Source organism: Spermophilus citellus (genome assembly GCF_964194105.1).
Source record: "Spermophilus citellus genome assembly, chromosome: 3".
NCBI classification, from domain to species: domain Eukaryota; kingdom Metazoa; phylum Chordata; class Mammalia; order Rodentia; family Sciuridae; genus Spermophilus; species Spermophilus citellus.
The window spans coordinates 118111366-118130628 of record NC_138184.1 but is presented as its reverse complement, the minus strand read 5'-3'; the positions used below and the strand labels follow the sequence as shown (position 1 = coordinate 118130628).

General features: G+C 39.3%; 1 protein-coding gene across 2 annotated transcripts in view; it reads left to right on the top strand.

The window, feature by feature from the left end:
• EGFR (epidermal growth factor receptor) overlaps positions 1-18795 on the top strand; it is a 203766-nt gene extending 184971 nt beyond the window's left edge. The window contains exons 21-28 of one of the 2 annotated variants that reach the window (XM_081284986.1): positions 841-996; positions 1943-2018; positions 7448-7594; positions 9231-9328; positions 10459-10626; positions 11006-11053; positions 11822-11927; positions 12621-18795. In XM_081284986.1, the coding sequence (XP_081141112.1) occupies positions 841-996; positions 1943-2018; positions 7448-7594; positions 9231-9328; positions 10459-10626; positions 11006-11053; positions 11822-11927; positions 12621-12982 (1161 nt within the window). In that variant the 3' untranslated portion in view covers positions 12983-18795. The remainder of the gene's footprint in view (positions 1-840; positions 997-1942; positions 2019-7447; positions 7595-9230; positions 9329-10458; positions 10627-11005; positions 11054-11821; positions 11928-12620) is intronic. The other variant, XM_081284987.1, reaches the window with a different exon arrangement.
• Positions 18796-19263: the final 468 nt, after the last annotated feature.

Here is a 19263-nt window from a genome sequence, read left to right as displayed (position 1 = left end):
GTTGTCAAACAAGAAATAGAAGCCAGAAGTAGCCCCCATCTGCCAGCAAGCATAGAGGTGCATAAGACAAGGACACCAGAAGGCTCGTGGATAAGGACAGTAGTTGAGGGATAATGTCTCTAGAATTCACTTTGTGTTGGGTGCTATGCTAGATGCATTGCAAGTATTACTATTTTTTTAGCAGTGATTCTGACTGTAAAAGAATTGTGGAGGCAGGCAAGGAATTAGTAGGGAATAGTACCTTGCAGAAGAATATTCAATGTCCATGTGGTTTCAATTTAAAATCAAATAAACCTGGATGAAAATTTTTTCACTGGCAGATTGTGTATGATAGTTCAGGAAAGCATGAGAAAAGCATGACTTAAATCCATCCAGAAACTCTGCTTTGCCCCAGCCTATTGAGGTTGGCATCTTCCTCCTTGCTGTGAAGATAAGCTGCATGCAGGGAAGGTAAAGCCTGGCAGATGGAATGGTTGGCAAGTTCCAGAACAAGTGCCAAGACCCATTCTCCACCTGACAGCTGAGCTTGCACTCAGTCACTGGGCTCTTCTATTTGTAACTTGAGTGATCAGATGGAGAAAAAGTAATAATCTGCAGCTAGTTAAAACTTTCTTTTCTTGACTTTTCATTTATTCAATAGATAGCTTCTAACATTTACCAGCCACAGGTATCTGTGTCCAGCATTCAGAAGTAGGAAGACAGACTCAAACCCAGTCCCTGGCATCAAGAAGTGTGGCATGACCTTGACATTAAGTTCAGATGCATGAGGACCATCTTCCCATTATACTGGTCATCTCATAAACAATTCAGTGTCTCACTGCAGAATCCCTTGTGTTTCAGGGCATGAACTACCTGGAAGACCGGCGCTTGGTGCATCGTGACCTGGCAGCCAGGAATGTCCTAGTGAAGACACCACAGCATGTCAAGATCACAGATTTTGGACTGGCCAAACTGCTTGGGGCTGAGGAGAAAGAATACCATGCAGAGGGAGGAAAGGTAAGGAACTGACTTGTAGATCAGGGAGCATTTTCCTGACAACAGAGACTGGGATCTCAACTGATGTAGGGGATATTTGCAAACATTCTGGGTGAGGTCTCAGCACAACCACAGGCAACTGAGTCTAGCCTGGGTCTTCTGCTTTGGGAATGGGGTTTGCCTGCAGAGGGAACAAAGATGTTTCTGACATGGTCAGAGGATATAGTCATCAACATCTCCAGGCGATCATTAACAAAGGTTAGTTCTCAACCGCTCCCTTCAGGACTTAAGCACCCTTCAAAAGAACAGCTGGGAAATGCCACAGCTAACTTGGTGGCACACTGCTGTTGAGAATGTCTCAGAAGTATAAAAAGCTGTCCTCCCTATGTTCTTGTGAGAGCTACCATGGATCTCTGTGACTTATGCATAGAACTGGCATTGAGTATACGCTCCTTGCCCTCCATCTGGCTTAGGATGGGTTGTCACAACATTGTCACAACATTGAGAGATACATGTTCTCACACAGGTCCCCCTCCTAGTGGGGACACATATAGCCACACCTCAGCTATATTAGCTGTACCTTTCTTGAGTTTCACCCTGACCTGCATAACTCCAGGAAGTCATCAACCTTGTGACATTGGTCCCTGGAAATGCACCCAAATGCTGAGTAGCTATTATCACTGTCCACTACCAGGGTCCCCAGCTTACCAGAATTGCCAGTGGCCCCAAAGGTCCTTCTCTGTGGCATTCCTGAAGCCAGATCTGGGGGGTACCAGAGTTACCCTGTTCATTGGTGGATTTAAAATCTCTTCTTGCTGGGAGGCAGCCTTTGGCCTGAAGTCCCAGCCAGGAAAGGTAGCCTGGCTTCTCCACTTAGTCATTTGTAATTACTTCTAGTGTGATTTAATTTTGTTCAACAGAGAGAAGCTAATAGTAGTCTTAATGCTTTATCTCTCATCATCTGAAGGTGCCTATCAAGTGGATGGCTTTGGAATCAATTTTACACCGAATTTATACCCACCAAAGTGATGTCTGGAGCTATGGTGAGTCAAAATCCTGATGCTAATGAATTTGTGCTAAGGCTCAGCTGGGTTTGTTGTTTGTTAGTTTACAGTATAAGCTCTGACATGCAAGTGTTTTCTTTTAAGATAATGACTAATAATAACATGATAGTTGCTCTCTATTATACTGAGAAAATCCAACAAAGGAAATTTAGTCTACTGTAATAAATGTAACTACAGAAATCAATAAATTCATGTGGCAGAGAGAGGGTCATAGGAGGGGCAAAGAACTGGAACTTAGAATATGCCTGTACCTATGAAGTCAAACCAAAAGTGACTTCATGCTATGAATTCGGGGGGTTTTCCCACATTTTTCGGGAGGGGCACGGGAGATTGAACTCAGAAGCATTCAACCACTAAGCCACATTCCCAGCCCTATTTTGTATTTTATTTAGAGACAGAGTATCACTGATTTGCTTAGTGCTTTACTGTTGTTGAGGCTGTCTTTGAACTTGGGATCCTCCTGCCTCAGTCTCCCAAGCCGCTTGATTACAGGCATGTGCCACTGCATCCAGCTTTTCCCACATTTTTATTAGTGCATTTAGTTGGACATGATGGGATCTGTTTTTACATATTCATACGATATACAAATATGTTATAATTTGGCCAATATCAATTCCCAGCACTTGCTCTTGCCTTCTCTGCCTTTTACTTCTTGGTCCCTCTCCTCTACTGGTCTCCCTTTGATTTTTAGGAGATCCACTCCCACCTTTCTTTTCCTGTTTACTCTCTAGCTTTCATATATGAAAAAAAGCGTACAATCCTGGACTTCCCACATTTGACTTATTTCACTTAACATGGTGGTTTTAGTTCCATCCATTTTCTTGCAAATGCCATAATTACATTTTCCTTTATGTATGAATAAAATTCCAGTGTTTATATATACCACATTGTCTTTATCCATTCATCCATTGATGGACACCTAGGTGGGTTCCATAGTTTGGCTACTATGAATTGTGCTGCCATAAAAATGAATATGCATGTATCACTGTAGTAAGATACTTTAATTTTTCAGAGTAAATACAAAATGTGAGATAGCTGGGTCATATGGTTGTTCCATGCCTGGTCTTTTAAGGAATCTCCATACAGATTTCCATAGTGGTTGTATTGATTTACAGTCCCACTAACAGGGTAAAAGTATTCCTTTGTCTGCATATCCTCTCCAGCACTTATTATTTTTTATATTCTTGATAACTGCCATTCTGATTGATATGAGATGAAATCTCCCTGTAGTTTTGATTTGCATTTCCCCAGTGGCTAATGATGTTGAACATTTTTTTTCACGTACTGTTCTTTTGATAGTTTGTTTACTTCATTTGCCCATTTATTAATTGGGTCATTTGGGTTTTTGGGTGTAAAATTTTTGAGTTCTTTATGTATTGTAGATATTAATCCTCTATCAGAAGAGTAGCTAGCAAGGATTTTTCTCCCATTCTGTAGGTTCTCTCTTCGCATTCCTAATTTTTTCCTTTGTTGTGCAGAAGCTTTTTAATTTGATGCCATTTTACTTATTAACTCTTGGCATTTTACTGAGCTTTAGGGATGCTGTTGATAAAGTCATTGCCTGTGCCTAAAAGCTGGAGTGTTGACCCTCATTTTCTTCTATGAGTTGTATAGTTTCTGGTATAATTCTGAGGGCTTCGATCCATTTTGAGTTTGATTTTTGTGCAAAGTAAGAGATAGGATTTAGTTTCATTCTTCTAAATATGGATAACCAGTTATCCATTTTTAAGTATTTGTTTATAAGGCTGTCTTTTCTCAATGTATATTTTTGGTACCTTTGTCAATGAGCAGATGACTGTAGATATATGGGTTTTTCTCTGTCTTCTCTTCTGCACTATTGATCAATGTGTCTGCTTTTATCATGCAGTTTTTGTAATTGTAACTCTGTACTATAATTTGATATAATTATTTTTTAATATTTCATTTTATTTCTATGTGTTGCTAAGCATCGAACCCAGTGCCTCTTGCATACTGGGCGAGTGCTCCACCATTGAGCACAACCCCAGTCCACATTTAATGTAATTTGAAGTCAGGCATTCTGATACCTCTGGCATTGTTCTCTTTTTTTAAAATATAATATATTTTTTAGTTGTGGATGAACCTTTATTTTTATTTACTTATTTTATGTGGTGCTGAGAATCTAACCCAGTGCCTTACACATGATCGCATGCGCTCTACCACTGAGCCACAACCCCTGCCCTATCTGGCATTGCTCTTTGGGCTCAAAATTGCTTTGGCTTTTCTGTCTTTTATTCTTCCAAATGAATTTTAGGACAGTTTTTTCTATTTCTGTGAAGAATACCATTGGTATTTTGATGGGGATTGCGTTGAATCTGTATATTGCTTTTGGTAGTACTCATGCCATAAATTTGAAGTGAACTAAAGAAAGGCAACAAACAAGGTTTCACAGGGAAGGGTTTCTCAGTAGAGAAATAAGCTTTTCTGATGAACTGACTCTGTGGCTGTTATTTCATGTAGTGAACGGTGGTCTTTTCATATCTGAGAGAATGGCTCCACAAACATGTACATGAGGATGTCTATGGGCAGAAAAAAAAGAGGGGGGGGGATAGTTACTGCTTCTCCCTCTGGTGAGAACCATCTCCCAGGACCTGATTCTGTTTCCTTCTCTGAATCCCAGTGTAGCCATGCCAGGCCCTGCTCCATCCAAAAAGGTACTACCTCTTCCCAAACCTGCCTTTTATGTTCTTACTTTGTCCTGAGGCTATGAGGGCCTTACCTGTTAGGAAATGGTCACTGACCAATGTCATTGGCAGCTGTATCAAGCACCAGTCATCTGTTATCACACTTGGTCCTCAAGTTTCACCCAGCAATCCACAGAAAGGCCAGAAAACACCTTATTATCTACCTTTATTTATAAAGTGTCAGCTACACCCAGCTATTTACAGCAACAGGGTGGAAGGAAAGAATCTCCCACCTCTATTGAAATATAAATTTGGGGAGAGTGATAGTGAGATAAATTTCCAAAGAAAACTTAGTCATTATCACAAAAGCAAAATAATTCAGATTAGTAATTTTCTTTTAGCAATTTATCTTTTCCTATAGTGTTATTAACTTGATGATTTCCAAATATGTAACTTTTTTCTCTTTATAATTTCATGAGTATCTTTTCTGTTAGAATGGAAGTTTTTCAAAGGCAGAGATGTTTGTCCATGAATGGATAAGTGAATTTTGATATATACTCATGAGCTGAGTTTCCTCAATTAGTGAAATAGAAAAGGAAATAAGGCTCTCCTCATACCTTGTTGCTTTAAGCACTTTTCAAGATATGTCTTCTCCCCAAGAGGCAACCCCTGGGTCCTGGCCCTGATCACTCCACCATCCTCATATGAATCTGGCCCCTGCTTCCCCCAGGGAAAGCACAGAAGTAGCTCTTGTTTGTCTTCTCTGCTCATTTTACACCCTCGCCTCTACTCTTTTTAACTGTATCAGGCTTCTACTTCTCTGTTTATCATCCTTCTTTGCTTTTCAAAATAAAATCTGAACTCCTAACCATAGCCCACCAGATCATAAATGATCTAGACCTCAGTTTTGCCTGTCCCACGCAGCCATGGTATATGCTTGCCCTCTAGTATGTGCCAACTCAGTCCCATTTGGACCACACTTGTCACATAAATGAGAACTCTCTTGAATTCAGCGACTTAGTGTCTTCCAGTGATCACAAGTAGTATCAGAAAGTCAAAGCAATCATGCATCTTTAATTGTGTGATTATAATCTGCTGTCGCTGGCAGTACACAGGAGATATAAGACCATGAACCTGAGTTTTCAGTTTAAAAACCATATTCAGGGGCTGGGGATGTGGCTCAAGTGGTAGCGTGCTCGCCTGGCATGTGGGAGGCACTGGGTTTGATCCTCAGCACCACATAAAAATAAAATAAAGATATTGTGTCCAGCTAAAAATAAAAAATAAAAATATTAAAAAAATATTCAGTCACTCTACTCTTCAGTCTCTAGTTAAGGCAAAATATTCATTTTAATAAATTTGGGGCATAGTGTGTTTTATTAAGGAGTTCAAGAGAGGGAATTCACACAGCCTCCTGTTCTTCATGATCTACCACCCATTACCCCACTCCCCAACCTTATCAATTGTTCTCAAACCTAAAAACTGGCCTTCCCACAAGAATTCATTGTGCATGTTTAAAATCACAGTTAAATGAGAATTGGTGGGACAGTTTGAGAATCTTTTATCTGAAATTCTTGGGACAAGAAGTGTTTCAGATTTGGGGGCTTTTTAAATTTGGGGATTTTAAAAAATATTTTTTAGTTGTTAATAGAACTTTATTTTATTTATTTATATGTGGTGCTCAGAATCAAACCCAGTACCTCACACATGCCAGGCAAGTGCTCTATCGCTGAGCCATAGCAACAGGCAAAAATTTGGGAATGTTTACATAGACTTCACAAGTGGAGCATCCTTAATCTGAAAATCCAAAATCATTGAAATACTCCAAAATCCAAAATTTCTGAGTATTACGTCAGTGCTCAAAACATTTCAGATTTCAGAGAAGTTGGCTTTTGAATTTTTGATGTTTAACCTCAATATCTTCAGAGAACAAGTCTGGAAAAAATGGGTCATTAGACTAACTGGAGGCTAGGACACACTGCCAGGGTCCTGTGGCTGTTCAGAACCCAGAGCTCATCTGAGAACACTGACTCCAAAATTGACACTGCTTCAGTTTGTTTTAATCATGATTGTTGATTGGCTTTGAAACAGAAATCATGTTGTTTTTGTGTTTATCAAAAGGAGTATAAGGCTGGGGTTTTATCTCAGTGATAGAGCGCTTGCCTAGCATGTGAGGGCACTGGGTTCCATCCTTAGCACCACATAAGAATAAATAAATAAATTAAATAAAGGTATTATGTCCATCTGCAACTAAAAATATTTCTTTAAAAAAGGAGTATAGGCTTTTCTGTTTGTTTTTCTATTATTATTTAGAAATGTGCAGTTTACAACCTTGTTCAGAATCTCCATCTTTAGAGTTCCACAGGCACAAGGTTCGGGGGTAGATGTGTGAGTGTGTGACTCCTACTCCCCAGCAGGATCACTCTTGTGCAGCCAGAATCATCTTTGTCGTCTTCAGTGTGTTTACTGAGGCTTACTTACCATTCATAGCTCAGTTACTATTTGCAAGCATTGTGCTAAACATTTCAGTTATATGTCTTACTTGATCCTCCTGACCATCTTATGAGACTAATGCCGTTACTATCCCACTTGATATACAGGTAAACTGAAGCTTCCAGCAGTTAAGCAATTGCCCAAAGCTATTGAAACATAAGTTTTTCAACCCTGAGAAACAGTAAGCAACAATGACAATTGAAGACAACTAGATGTTATAATTATTGTTGACTCACAATGCGAATGCTTTCTTTTCTTGTTTCATCTGCTCAGGAGTCACTGTTTGGGAGTTGATGACTTTTGGGTCCAAGCCTTATGATGGAATCCCTGCAAGTGAGATCTCATCCATCCTAGAAAAAGGAGAGCGCCTTCCGCAGCCTCCCATCTGCACCATTGATGTCTACATGATCATGGTCAAGTGTGAGTGACGGGGGGGGGGGGGGGGGGGGGGGGTGACCATCCATACTCCGTAGCTGAACCTGGGCACTCAGAGCACCTGCTGCTCTTGGCCAAATAGCTCAGGCCTTTTATTTCCTGGAGAAATGTTATTACATTATTTGAGTCAGGCATCCAAGTCCAGAAACATCTGTAAAGCATTCTTCAAAAAACTCTTCTTTGGGCTGAGGTTGTGGCTCAGTGGTAGAGCACTTGCCTAGCATGTGTGAGGCACTGTGTTCAATTCTCAGCACCACATATAAATTAATAAATACAGGTCCAACAACAACTAAAAACAAACAAAAAAACACTTCTTTGACTCAGTGAGCAGTGTGACCTAACATATGCACATATTTGCAAGCAAATAAATAAAAAGGAAGATTTTCATAAGCCATTACAGCAAAATACGCCCTTCCCTAAGTTGCTCAATGAAATGCAGAGCTGTCCAACATTTTGAAGCCTGTTACCAGAGAGACTGCATGTTTTTAAATGCCTAACAATGAGTAATCACATAAGGCTGATAGAATCAACATTTCTGCATTAGATTAAATCTTTGAAACAGCAGATTTATGTGAGGTCTTCTGTCTATAGCATTTAAACATCTTAATAGAAATAAGAGTGTGTGATTTGATCGGTGCTATTATTCTACCAGAATCACAAGTGAACTGGGCTCTGAAGGTAACATCACATGTGTGATAAGCATTTGCATAAGAGGAGGTCCAGGGAATATGAGGAAGACAAGATAATGTAAATATTAATGCCTTTCTGAACTTTAGACCACAGAGTTAACCTATTTTCACCACCTCAGTTTGGGCTGAGGAAGCTGGAACCCAGAGAGGTCACACAATTTGTCTGAGGTCACATAGCAGTCTGACCTAAAAATAGCTTGACATCCTGCTAATGGAAAATAAATATGAACCCTCAAGAGGCATGAGGATTTCCAAGTCGACAGCCTTGCCTCCAGCTTTCTGAATCTAGATTTGGATAGTTGTATAATCCAGTGCACCAGTGTGATTGCCAAAAGCATGCTCCTATGGAGGGCACTGGCATGGGCAGAGCCCTGGGTGTGATCCTCAGTACTGGAAAAAATATAAATTATCAATAGAAAGGCACTGAGACAGCCAGTTCTGTCCCTTGCATGAATGGTGACTGAGTGTGGAATGTAATGAAACCTTCAGGGTGGAGAAGTCTCAACTCTAAATTCCTCAAAGCCTTGATATATCTCTGAATTGAAAAACTACTGAGAGTGACTATTGAGTGAGTACTTAGTCTAGACACTCAGGCACCCTACTGTCAGAGTAGGTCATAGATAGCAATTGCACACCGCAATGCTTTTCCATCACTGAAGGTGATAATACAAGAATGCTGAACCTAGGAACAGCAGATGTATAAAAATTAGAGGATGATATTGTTATTCCAATTCAAAATATGGTGTTATCATGCTCTTTAAATGGTAATTAGTGCTAGCATGCCAAGACTGAAAAGTCTATCACAAAGATTAGGTTTCTTCATAATTTATTTGTCTAACGGGACAAATGACAGTAAATGCTTTCTTTAAGCAGAGTCATCTTTAGCATTTCTTCCAGAATTCTAATTGCCATCTTTCTTCATTGTTCCTTAGGCTGGATGATAGATGCAGACAGTCGCCCAAAGTTCCGGGAGTTGATCGTGGAATTCTCCAAAATGGCTCGAGATCCCCAGCGCTATCTTGTCATACAGGTACTAAGACCACGGTTTGCACTTCCCTTGATAAAAGTTCCTCGGATGAGCATCACATGTCACTGTGCCAGTATGGCCTGTTTCTGGGTTGTGTTATTAAATCTTCCTGAGCAGTAGAAGAGCAAGCCTTGGTCATAGCACAGACTGAAGTAAGCAAGGTTCTATGGTGGTTTCCATCCAACTCCATGTCACCATCCCATCTGAACTTTCCCACTCAGACACAGTCTTTCTCTCAGTACCTTGTGTAATTTCACATTTCCATTCACCAAAGCCCTATCTTGGTTCAGTAGAGAAGCAGGACTTTGTAGTCAGGCAAATCTGGTTTCAGATCCCTGTGTCGACGCTTGCCCTATGTCATCTCCAACACCTCCTTACCTAACATGGGAATAGCAAAACCAAGCTCACAGGATTGTTTTAAAGATTCATCAAAATAACATGCAAAATACATTGCACTACACTTAACAGCATAGTATACTTTCAATAAATGCTGTTACTGCTTCCCTTCTCTTCTAAGTTGATTTCATTGCCTATACGTTTTATGATGTGCAAGGAGTAATGTTTTATTCTAAAGTGCACATACATAGTTGGAGAGGTAACAGTTATACTTCAGAAAACTGCAAGATTTATATTAATACCCAATTGGCCAATATACAGGCACCTGCTAACAATGGACCCCTATTCCTGTAGCCAGGAAGTAGACTAGCATCTCTATGGCCCTTTTTAAAAAATTTTTATTTGTTCTTTTTAGGTACACATGATATTAGAATGTATTTAGACATATTATACATACCTAGAATATAACTTCTGATTCTGTGGTTGTACATGAAGTTTCACTGCTTGTGTATTCGTATATGAACATAGGAAAGTTATGTCTGATTCATTCTACTGTCTTTCTATTCCCATCCTCCTCCCTTCCCTTCATTCTCCTTCACCTAATCCAATGAACTTTTGTTCTCCCCCCCACCCCCTATTGTATGTGAGCATCTGCATATCAGAAAAAATATTTGGCCTTTGATTTTTTGGCTTATTTCACTTAGCATAATATTCTCCAGTTCCATCCATTTATGGGGAAATGCCATAATTTCATTTTTCTATGGCCATTTTTAATGGTCTCAAAATTTCTACACCAGGGGGATGAAAGAATGCATTTGCCAAGCCCTACAGACTCCAATTTTTATCGTGCCCTGATGGATGAAGATGACATGGAAGATGTGGTGGATGCTGATGAGTACCTCATTCCACAGCAGGGCTTCTTCAACAGCCCATCTACATCTCGGACTCCCCTCTTAAGTTCTCTGGTATGAATCAATCTCTCTCTCTCTCTCTCTCTCTCTCTCTCTCTCTCTTTGAACAAATTTAGTTTGAGAGAAAATGACAACCATCTAGTAGTACTCACATCAAGAAAAAGGAGAAAATTTTGACCAAATGGTAAAGCCCAAATCAATCAAGTAAGTTTAAGTATCATCAAGTCATTGTTATTGCATTGCAACATTGATTGTAATCATTGATCGTGATCATTTTGGGTTTGCTGTGGAACAGAATGAAATCAAACCAACCCTACTTTTTCTAAGGCTAATGATTCAAGACAAAATTAAGCACCTTCAAACATATCCACTCCCCTGAATTCAGTGAGAATGTACAAGTGTACCAGGAGAAACATCTCTGTTTCTTTTTCAGAGTGCAACCAGCAACAATTCCACTGTGGCTTGCATTAACAGAAATGGGGTATGTAAAAACACTTGATGACATGAATTAAAATACAGCTCTGAACCACTGTTCTATTACACCTGGAAAATGCTCATCTTAACCCAGATTTCTTTCTTCCTGTTTTCCACCCAGTATAGTTTCCTAGACCCTTTCCATAGAGACAGCAACTAGCTGTTATATATCACAGTGCAATTCAAAAATGCAGTTTGTGGACAAGCAGCATCAGAACCACCTGGAACATTGTCAGAAATGTGAATTCTTGGGATACCACCCAGACCTACTCAAATAGGACCTCTCGATTTGGAGCCTAATAATGTGTGATTCACCTAGCCTTCTGAGTAATGCTGGTGTGTGATCAAATATGAAGCCTGAATGTAGACATGCACAATATATAGTACAGATGCCATTAACCACATGTGGCTACTTAAATTTTAAATAATTAAAATATAAAAAATAAAATATAAAATTCAGTTCTTCACACATTTAAAATGTTAAGTAGCCACTTGTGGCTAGCAGCTACTATTCTCAAAGAACACATATGACAGGTCCTCTCCATCATGATGGAAAGTTGTGTTGGACAGAACTCTTGATCAGGACTGCTTGTCCTGAGATCTGTGGCCCAATAGCACAGGCATGACCTGAGGGCATCTCAGAAATCCATGCTCTCAGGCCCTGCCCCAGACCCACCAGATTGGAATCAGTAATTTAATAGGATCTCGGGTAATATATCCACAGTGAAATTTGAGTAATACTGATTATGGTAACCTTGCCTAACTTGCTCTCCAGCAGAGTTGTCCCACAAAGGAGGACAGCTTCTTGCAGCGGTACAGCTCAGACCCAACTGGCGCCTTGACAGAGGACAGCATAGATGATACATTCCTCCCAGCACCTGGTAAGTGGCTTGCTCAGGAAACAGTCATGCATACCAGCCTCCTCAGCCCCAATCAGCAGTGCCTGGTCCTTATTCCCTGGAACATTTCTAGCTGATCCAGAGGCAGAGACTATGGCAAATTTGTAGATAGAATGAAGGGAGTAAGAAGCAGATAAATACAAAGTGACCAAACATGTACAAGTTCTTTGTGTTGTATTTAAATTGTCTCCGTTTTTTTTTTTTTTCTGCAGGTTTGCTTTAGAAATGAATCTACAGATTTTGTAGAGTTTGAAGCAAATAGCAATATTATCCACGTGTGTGTGTGTGTGTGTGTGTGTGTGTGTGTGTGTGAGATACATATATTTTCTTTTCTCCTGGCTCCATTCCTAACTATGAAACATGTGTCTTCCTAATCTAAGCTTTAGCTGCAGACATTCACACTGTGTGCACAATTCACACACACATACACAAATGAAGGCAAGCTATCCTCTGAGAATTTTAAATTTACAAAAGATACATGTGTGCATTGCTTCAAGTACAGAAATGAACACAGTTTATTTTACAGTAGCTTCCTTACCTTCTGTGATCAGTTGCCTCATTGAAGAGATTCACAGGAATCACAATGAGCCATGGAATCCTGCTTTCTTATCTTGGAATGATGCTTTTCTCATTATTTCATTTCTCTTTATTTCACTTTTTTTTTTTCTATTTCAGAATATATAAACCAGTCTATTCCTAAGAGGCCTGCAGGATCTGTGCAGAACCCTGTCTATCACAATCAACCCTTGCATCCAGCAGCTGGCAGAGACCCACACTACCAAAATCCCCACAGTAACGCCGTGGGCAACCCTGAATATCTCAACACCACCCAGCCTATTTGTGTCAACAGTGCATTTGACAGCTCTGCCCACTGGGCCCAGAAAGGCAACCACCAAATTAGCCTAGACAACCCTGACTACCAACAGGACTTCTTGCCCAAGGAATCCAAGCCAAATGGCATCTTTAAGGGTCCCACAGCTGAAAATGCAGAATACCTACGAGTAGCACCACCAAGCAGTGAATTTATTGGAGCATGACCATGGAAGGTAGCATCAGCCATTAAGATTCTAGACTCTTCAGAAACCCAGGACCAAGCCACGGCAGCTACTTCACTCCTGATAGCCATGCCTTTGTTAACTCTCAGACTCGTTTTACCACTGAGCTCTGATCAGCTCCTTTCAACCAGGAAGTGCCCCATCCTTGGATGCATTTTAGGAAGTTGTAGGCTCATTCATTGATCGTCAAACTGTGAAGCTTCCACAAAAAGGCATCCAGGAAGAAAGCTGTCCATTTGAGCTGAAGTTTAACTTTCAGTGAGGTATATTAGAAATATAAATAAAAAAAATATAAGGACTTTTACTGCTTGGGGGTCTTTGGGATTTATAATTGTCACTATAATTATGATTTAATGGGCTCTTCCAAGGACAAAGAAACTTGCTTGTAGCTCTTGCTACACTGAGTTGATCCAGGCCCAACTGTGACCAAGAAGCATGGGCTACAAGTCTTCCAACTAGCACTTGATTCCACTGGCTCTGCTTCAAGACTCTTCCATTGCAAGACAACTAAATATACAAGAAATCCTGCATGTCCTAAGCAGGCCAGATTGATTACTGAATCAAATCAAAGCAGGTACAATAGGATAAGCCACTTTGTTCTTTCCTGGGTGAAGAAGAATTGAAGGGGTTGAATTCTCCTTCAGACTTACTTTTGTATAAATGTTTCCATGGTACTACTCCCCATTAGGTTACCAGTATTTTCTAATTATGAGTATTAGACTTGTTTATTTTCCATTCAATTGTTTTGAAACTTAATATGCTTTCCCTGTCTTGATGTCATGACATCAGCAAAAGAAGATGGTACATCAAAGAATAACTAAGAGTTTGTATTTGGTCCATCAATGTTTAGACCAATAGCCTTTATTTAAGATGTAACAACACCCGCAAGAGTACACAAAGGACCATGGTCCCCAAATGTGAGTCTCAGATGAAATGCATTAGGTCCTTGTGGGGATTGTCATGAGACTACAAAAATGATACTGCTCTTAAAACTCATTTCACCTTCATGACTCTTCACACACACACACAAAAAAAAAACTTGTAGAAAATAATATTTTTTATTTCATTTCATTTTAAAAGTTTTTTCATTTGTTTGGCTTTTTACTGGAAGGGTATGTGTCCCTGCCTGCTAAGCTACCCCCCAAACCCCTCCTGGCCCTTCATGAAAGATTATCTAGGCCCTGAGTCTACTATGCAAGAACAAGCACCCAGAATAGGCACATTGTACAGGTGCAGAGAAAGAGAACATTATAAGTAGAGTGGAATTCAAGTGGCAAATGTGAAATTAGAGTTTGAAATTGATAAGGGTGCTTTCATATCTTTAGATGTTTTAAGGGAGGAGAAATTCATCCTAAAATAATGCCCCTGTAATTGGATTATCCAACTAGTTAGGATCCCAACATTTTTCCCCTAATTTTCTTATCTTTGCAACCTAATTGGTTAAGGGCGATCCTTTAATGTTTTAAACCCTCATTGTCAACATTTTCTCCTTCCAGCTCACCAAGGAAGAAATCCCTATTTTAAGAAATCCACAATATAGTAAGTGAAGTGGACTTATAAATACTACCCTTATAGCAGTGTGATAAATATTGTATATCAGCTAAATACCAAGAGCACAGAGCAGGCATGAGTGAATTCCTCCTGGGAAGACCTAGAAGGTACATCAAGGAGGTGATATTGCACCTGGGCCTCTAACATGACCAAAGTCCAAGCTACAAGGGAAATGAAAAGTATGCTCCCAGCAGAGGGAATCCCAACCAAGAAAACATTTTGCTGGAGAAATTTACGGATGAAGTAGGTTTAAAGGCAGTTTCAGTCATCTTGACATGCTGATCCTTTAAGCTGGAACTAGGTTTGCAGCATTCCCCGGGTTCCCTAAATGTCCCCTTCTCTTCTGGGCTACCATCTCTCAAAATGATTAGTGAGAAGATTAAGGAACATTCTAAGAATCTGAGATGGGCCATTATCATAAAACTACTTTCATTATCTATTCACCTCAGTACTCAGAATGGAAAGAAAAAACTTAGTCAATGTGTATGCAGACATGGGAAACAGAATGACTCACTTTCTGCTGTCACTTATTCGTCAAGAAGCAGATGATTTGTGAGCAAGAGCAATCTTAAGCCAGTTGAATTGTAGCAATGAAATTCTACTATTTTTGTACTTTGGAATACTTTCCTATAACAAAATAAACTACAAAAACTATTCAAATTTGCTTTTCTTCTCTTTGTACTTCAATTTTTCCTGCATAAAATTTTATTTCTCTTTATTCTAAGATTGTGTTTCCCAAAATGTTCTGTGTCTATTCAGGGAGATATTCAGGCTATGAGAATTGCAGAGTCAGAGCCCTCTTAAGGACCCCAGTGCCATTACTGGAGAGGAGCTACCCGAGTTCTCATTATTTCCATATCACAGCCCTGACAGGTCTAATCTCAAAATTCCCTTCCATTCTTCCTCATTGATAATCAGTCCCTAATATATTCCTGAGCATATGTCTGCTAATTCTTCCTCATACAGTTCCTGGAAGGCCTCTGCCTGTGGCCTTAGCCTCAGATCTGGCCTTTAGAAACAGAGTTCAGAGGAAAATAAGAGCCAGGAACTAACATTTATAACACGTCACAAGTCTTGCATACATCTTTTCACAATGTGTAAGAAGTCTCTATCATTGCACACTATGAAAAATACTTACCACCCCGTGATTTTAAAAAGGATGAATCTTTCAAACTCTAAATTTGTTGTGAGTCCGGTTGCCACTGTTTTCTATAGGTAGGAGCCTAATGGAGGCACTGTATTACATTCCAGCAGAAGATGAGAAAGCATAGGTATTTGTTGCAAGTTATTAAGTTTGTTTTAGACCCTACACCCAAGCTGCAGACATTGTAGAACCATGGATTATGTAAGTGCAAAAAGAGTTTGTCCCAGGCTGGGATGCCCTTTGGAATTCTTGGTTCCAACCAAAGGATTCTGATTTGTTTTTCTCAGGTGCAGCCCAAATCATGAACTCTTCAGGGTATTCCCCCAGGTTATCCCATTGTGCACCAAATTTTCATGCACCAAAGATTTCAGAATCACTTGTGTAAATGAAATGTCTGAGAGGGCAAGCCTTGGCACTCACCAGTAGGACTCCCACCCACACTCACTCACATCAAGTTCTCTGGTTGCATATGGGTAGGATGCAGTTGTTGCCTGATGCTAACAAGCGAGGTCTCACCCTCACTGCAAACAAGAATCCCGAGAGTTTAAAAGAGATGTCTAGAGTCTCTGGAGACCAATTTAATCAGAATCTCAAAGGTTTTTCCCACTTGGTTCTAATATACAAATCTCCAAGGTCTCCTTTAGCTGCACAAGCCTACAGCAAGCCTTTTTTATGCTCTAAGTCATGGTAGAATAAAAAAGCCTGGGTAGTATAGAGATTCCCATGTCACAGAAAGAAAAATACATAGTTGTCCCTATGCCTAAGACTTGGCCACTACTGACCATTCCCAAAGCTTCCAATTCCTTACTACCAGCAGTTTATGCTGAAATTAGCTAATATCTAAATCTAAGCCTTGATAGCTTTATCAGGCTATCAGGTTATCAAAGTGTCCTTTATCAGGACACTTGGCATTTTCTAAAAAGTAAGTTGTAAAAATCAGCCTCCTTCCCCCTACCCCGCTGAGTGAACTGCTCCCTCTTAAGAGGCAGCTGTTGAAATTGCCCTTAATCTGTACTTTGTATTTCTTTCTTTTGATAAGCACACATTTTTATTATAACACAATGATCTGTTTATATTTCCTTGCCTGAAGCTATAAAACCTTAACTGAACAGAAATCTCTGCCTCTTTTCCCAGCCACACCTGCCATACTAGGGACAAACATCTTTGTACTATTAAAAAAGACACATTCAGACAGGTTTTGAAATGTAAATCTATTTTTGTAACTTTTTTTGCAGAATATTGTCCTCTTTATGTAGCACTGGTCTTTGTAAAGTATATTTTTAGGAAACTCATTTTTCTATTAAAGGAAGTACTTTAGAAAGACTGCAATAGAATTAAAAATTGAAGTTGAAATCTTTGCTTATAAGGGTTAAACTAAAGCAGGAGAAGTCTTTCTTATAAGAAGGTACAGCCTCATTGCAGAGCTAAGTTGGGTCATCATGGTGATTAGAAGAAGCATCAATTCAATATTTATAAAATTAGAAAAGATAAAAAGCCCACTAACTTAGTGTTGATCTGAATCAGGTTCTGGTCAGTCTGTTAATAGAAAAGGATCACTGTAGGGATTACTGTCTGTTATTACTACTAGAAGAATCCAAATGCATGTTATACTCTGATCATCTGCCAATATGACCTTATAAATGTAACAAAAGCAATAATATAACACTTTGGGATTTATATATGCTAATCTGACTTAACACAAATTATTTTGATTTTATATTTACAATTGATATTCATTTATCAATACAGACTTAGAAGTATGTAGACAGCCATAAAAATGTTCAACATGTTTATGAAATCTACCAAGAGTCTTATTATCATAACCAACCTAAAGAAGCTTCCCTGGCTACACCTTGAAATCACCTGGGGACCTTTCAAAACCCTTAAAACCCAGCTATATTTGAGACCAATTATACCATTCTCTATGAGTGAAACCCAGGAATTTGTACTTTTTAAAACTCCTAAAGTCATTCCAAATCACAGCCAAGGTTGAGAGCCATCAGAAGAGCCACAGGGACCTGGACTTGCAGGTAAATTCCACAGAGTGAGTGATTCCCAGGCCGAGAGAATTCTAAGACACAAAGATAGCATCTGTCACTGAGAATCAGGAACCTGGACAGAGTTCCCATGATGGCTTCCCATGCACTAGAGGGCAGAATGTCTAACCAGTGGAGAGAAAGCAAAGGAAATATAAAACAGACACCTATTTTTGTCATTTCCTAAGTCTGTCTATTAAAGGCCAACTGGTAGTAAAATAGAGGTATAGTGACTATTCCTGCTGCTTTTGCAACTGACATTGTTGCCCTCCCAAGTGACCTTTTATTTTCCAGAGTGAAGGATAACCTTGATCTATCAGTTACATTACAAAGGGCAAACTTCAAGAGGATTGGTAAATAGTTGAATGACTTTTACAGAAATAAAATTGCAAGAGGATTTTTATACTTTTTTCATAAACTATACCTGGGATAAAAACTGAAGCAACTAATTGTGGTTTTGCTTTTATGTACATCTGCACAGTCACAGTGTATCCTTTAAAGTCCTAAGCTTGTCATGCCTGAATCACAAGCAGAAGTATTAAGAATCCCCACCCCATCACCTAGATAGACATTTTTAGATGCATTTACTTTCTTTTAAAAAAAAGCCCTATTGACATGATTTGACTACAAAATAATATTGCTGTATAATCTCTTGGAAATTAAGAGATCCCATGGATCTGATGACTGGTATTAGAAGTGATGATGTAACTGATTAACACCAGACAGCAATAACTTCATGTTAGTAGTATTCAAACAATAGCTTTAGAGCATCTTTATGTGGTACGTGTTAACCTTGTAAAGTTTTGCAATGTACAAATGGAAAGCAAGATTCTCTTTTATATGGTTTATACTGTTGATCAGAACATGATTGTATATTATTAAAACACTAGATGTATACTATTCATTGTTCTTTACTCCTAAGTACCTTGTAATAATATTATATTCTTTGTTAACAGTGCAGTGTTGATTTTAGTTATTCACATTTGACCAACTACAGATGTTCTTTCCTAATAATGTTATTATTTATTTATTTATTGGGTATTTTTGCTGTGCTGAGGATCAAACCCAGGGCTTTGTATATACTAGGCAAGTGTTCTACCACTGAGCACCACACCCACTCCAACTGGTAACTTTAAATTTTTTTTAATAATTAATAAACTTTATTGTTAAAGCAGGTTTAGGGTCACAGTAAAACTGAACAGAGAGTACAAGGAGCTTCATATAGCTCCTGTCCTTAGATACAGCCTCCCCACTCTCAACATTCTCACCTCAGTGGTTGGATAAGGTTTTAATGGGAAAACCCACCCACAAGCCAGTTCAGTGATTTCTCTTGTGTGACTCCTTGGATTCTCCTCACATGCCAGGTACTCTTAATCACATTCTGACTCAAACTCTTTGGATAGCATGGTCACTTCTAGCCTTTTCACACTCTTGTTATAGAGGTAAGCAAACTATTAAAAAAAAAAAAAAAAACAGGTTCTAGCCAGGTGTGGTGGTGCACACCTGTAATCCCAGCATCTTGGGAGCCCGAG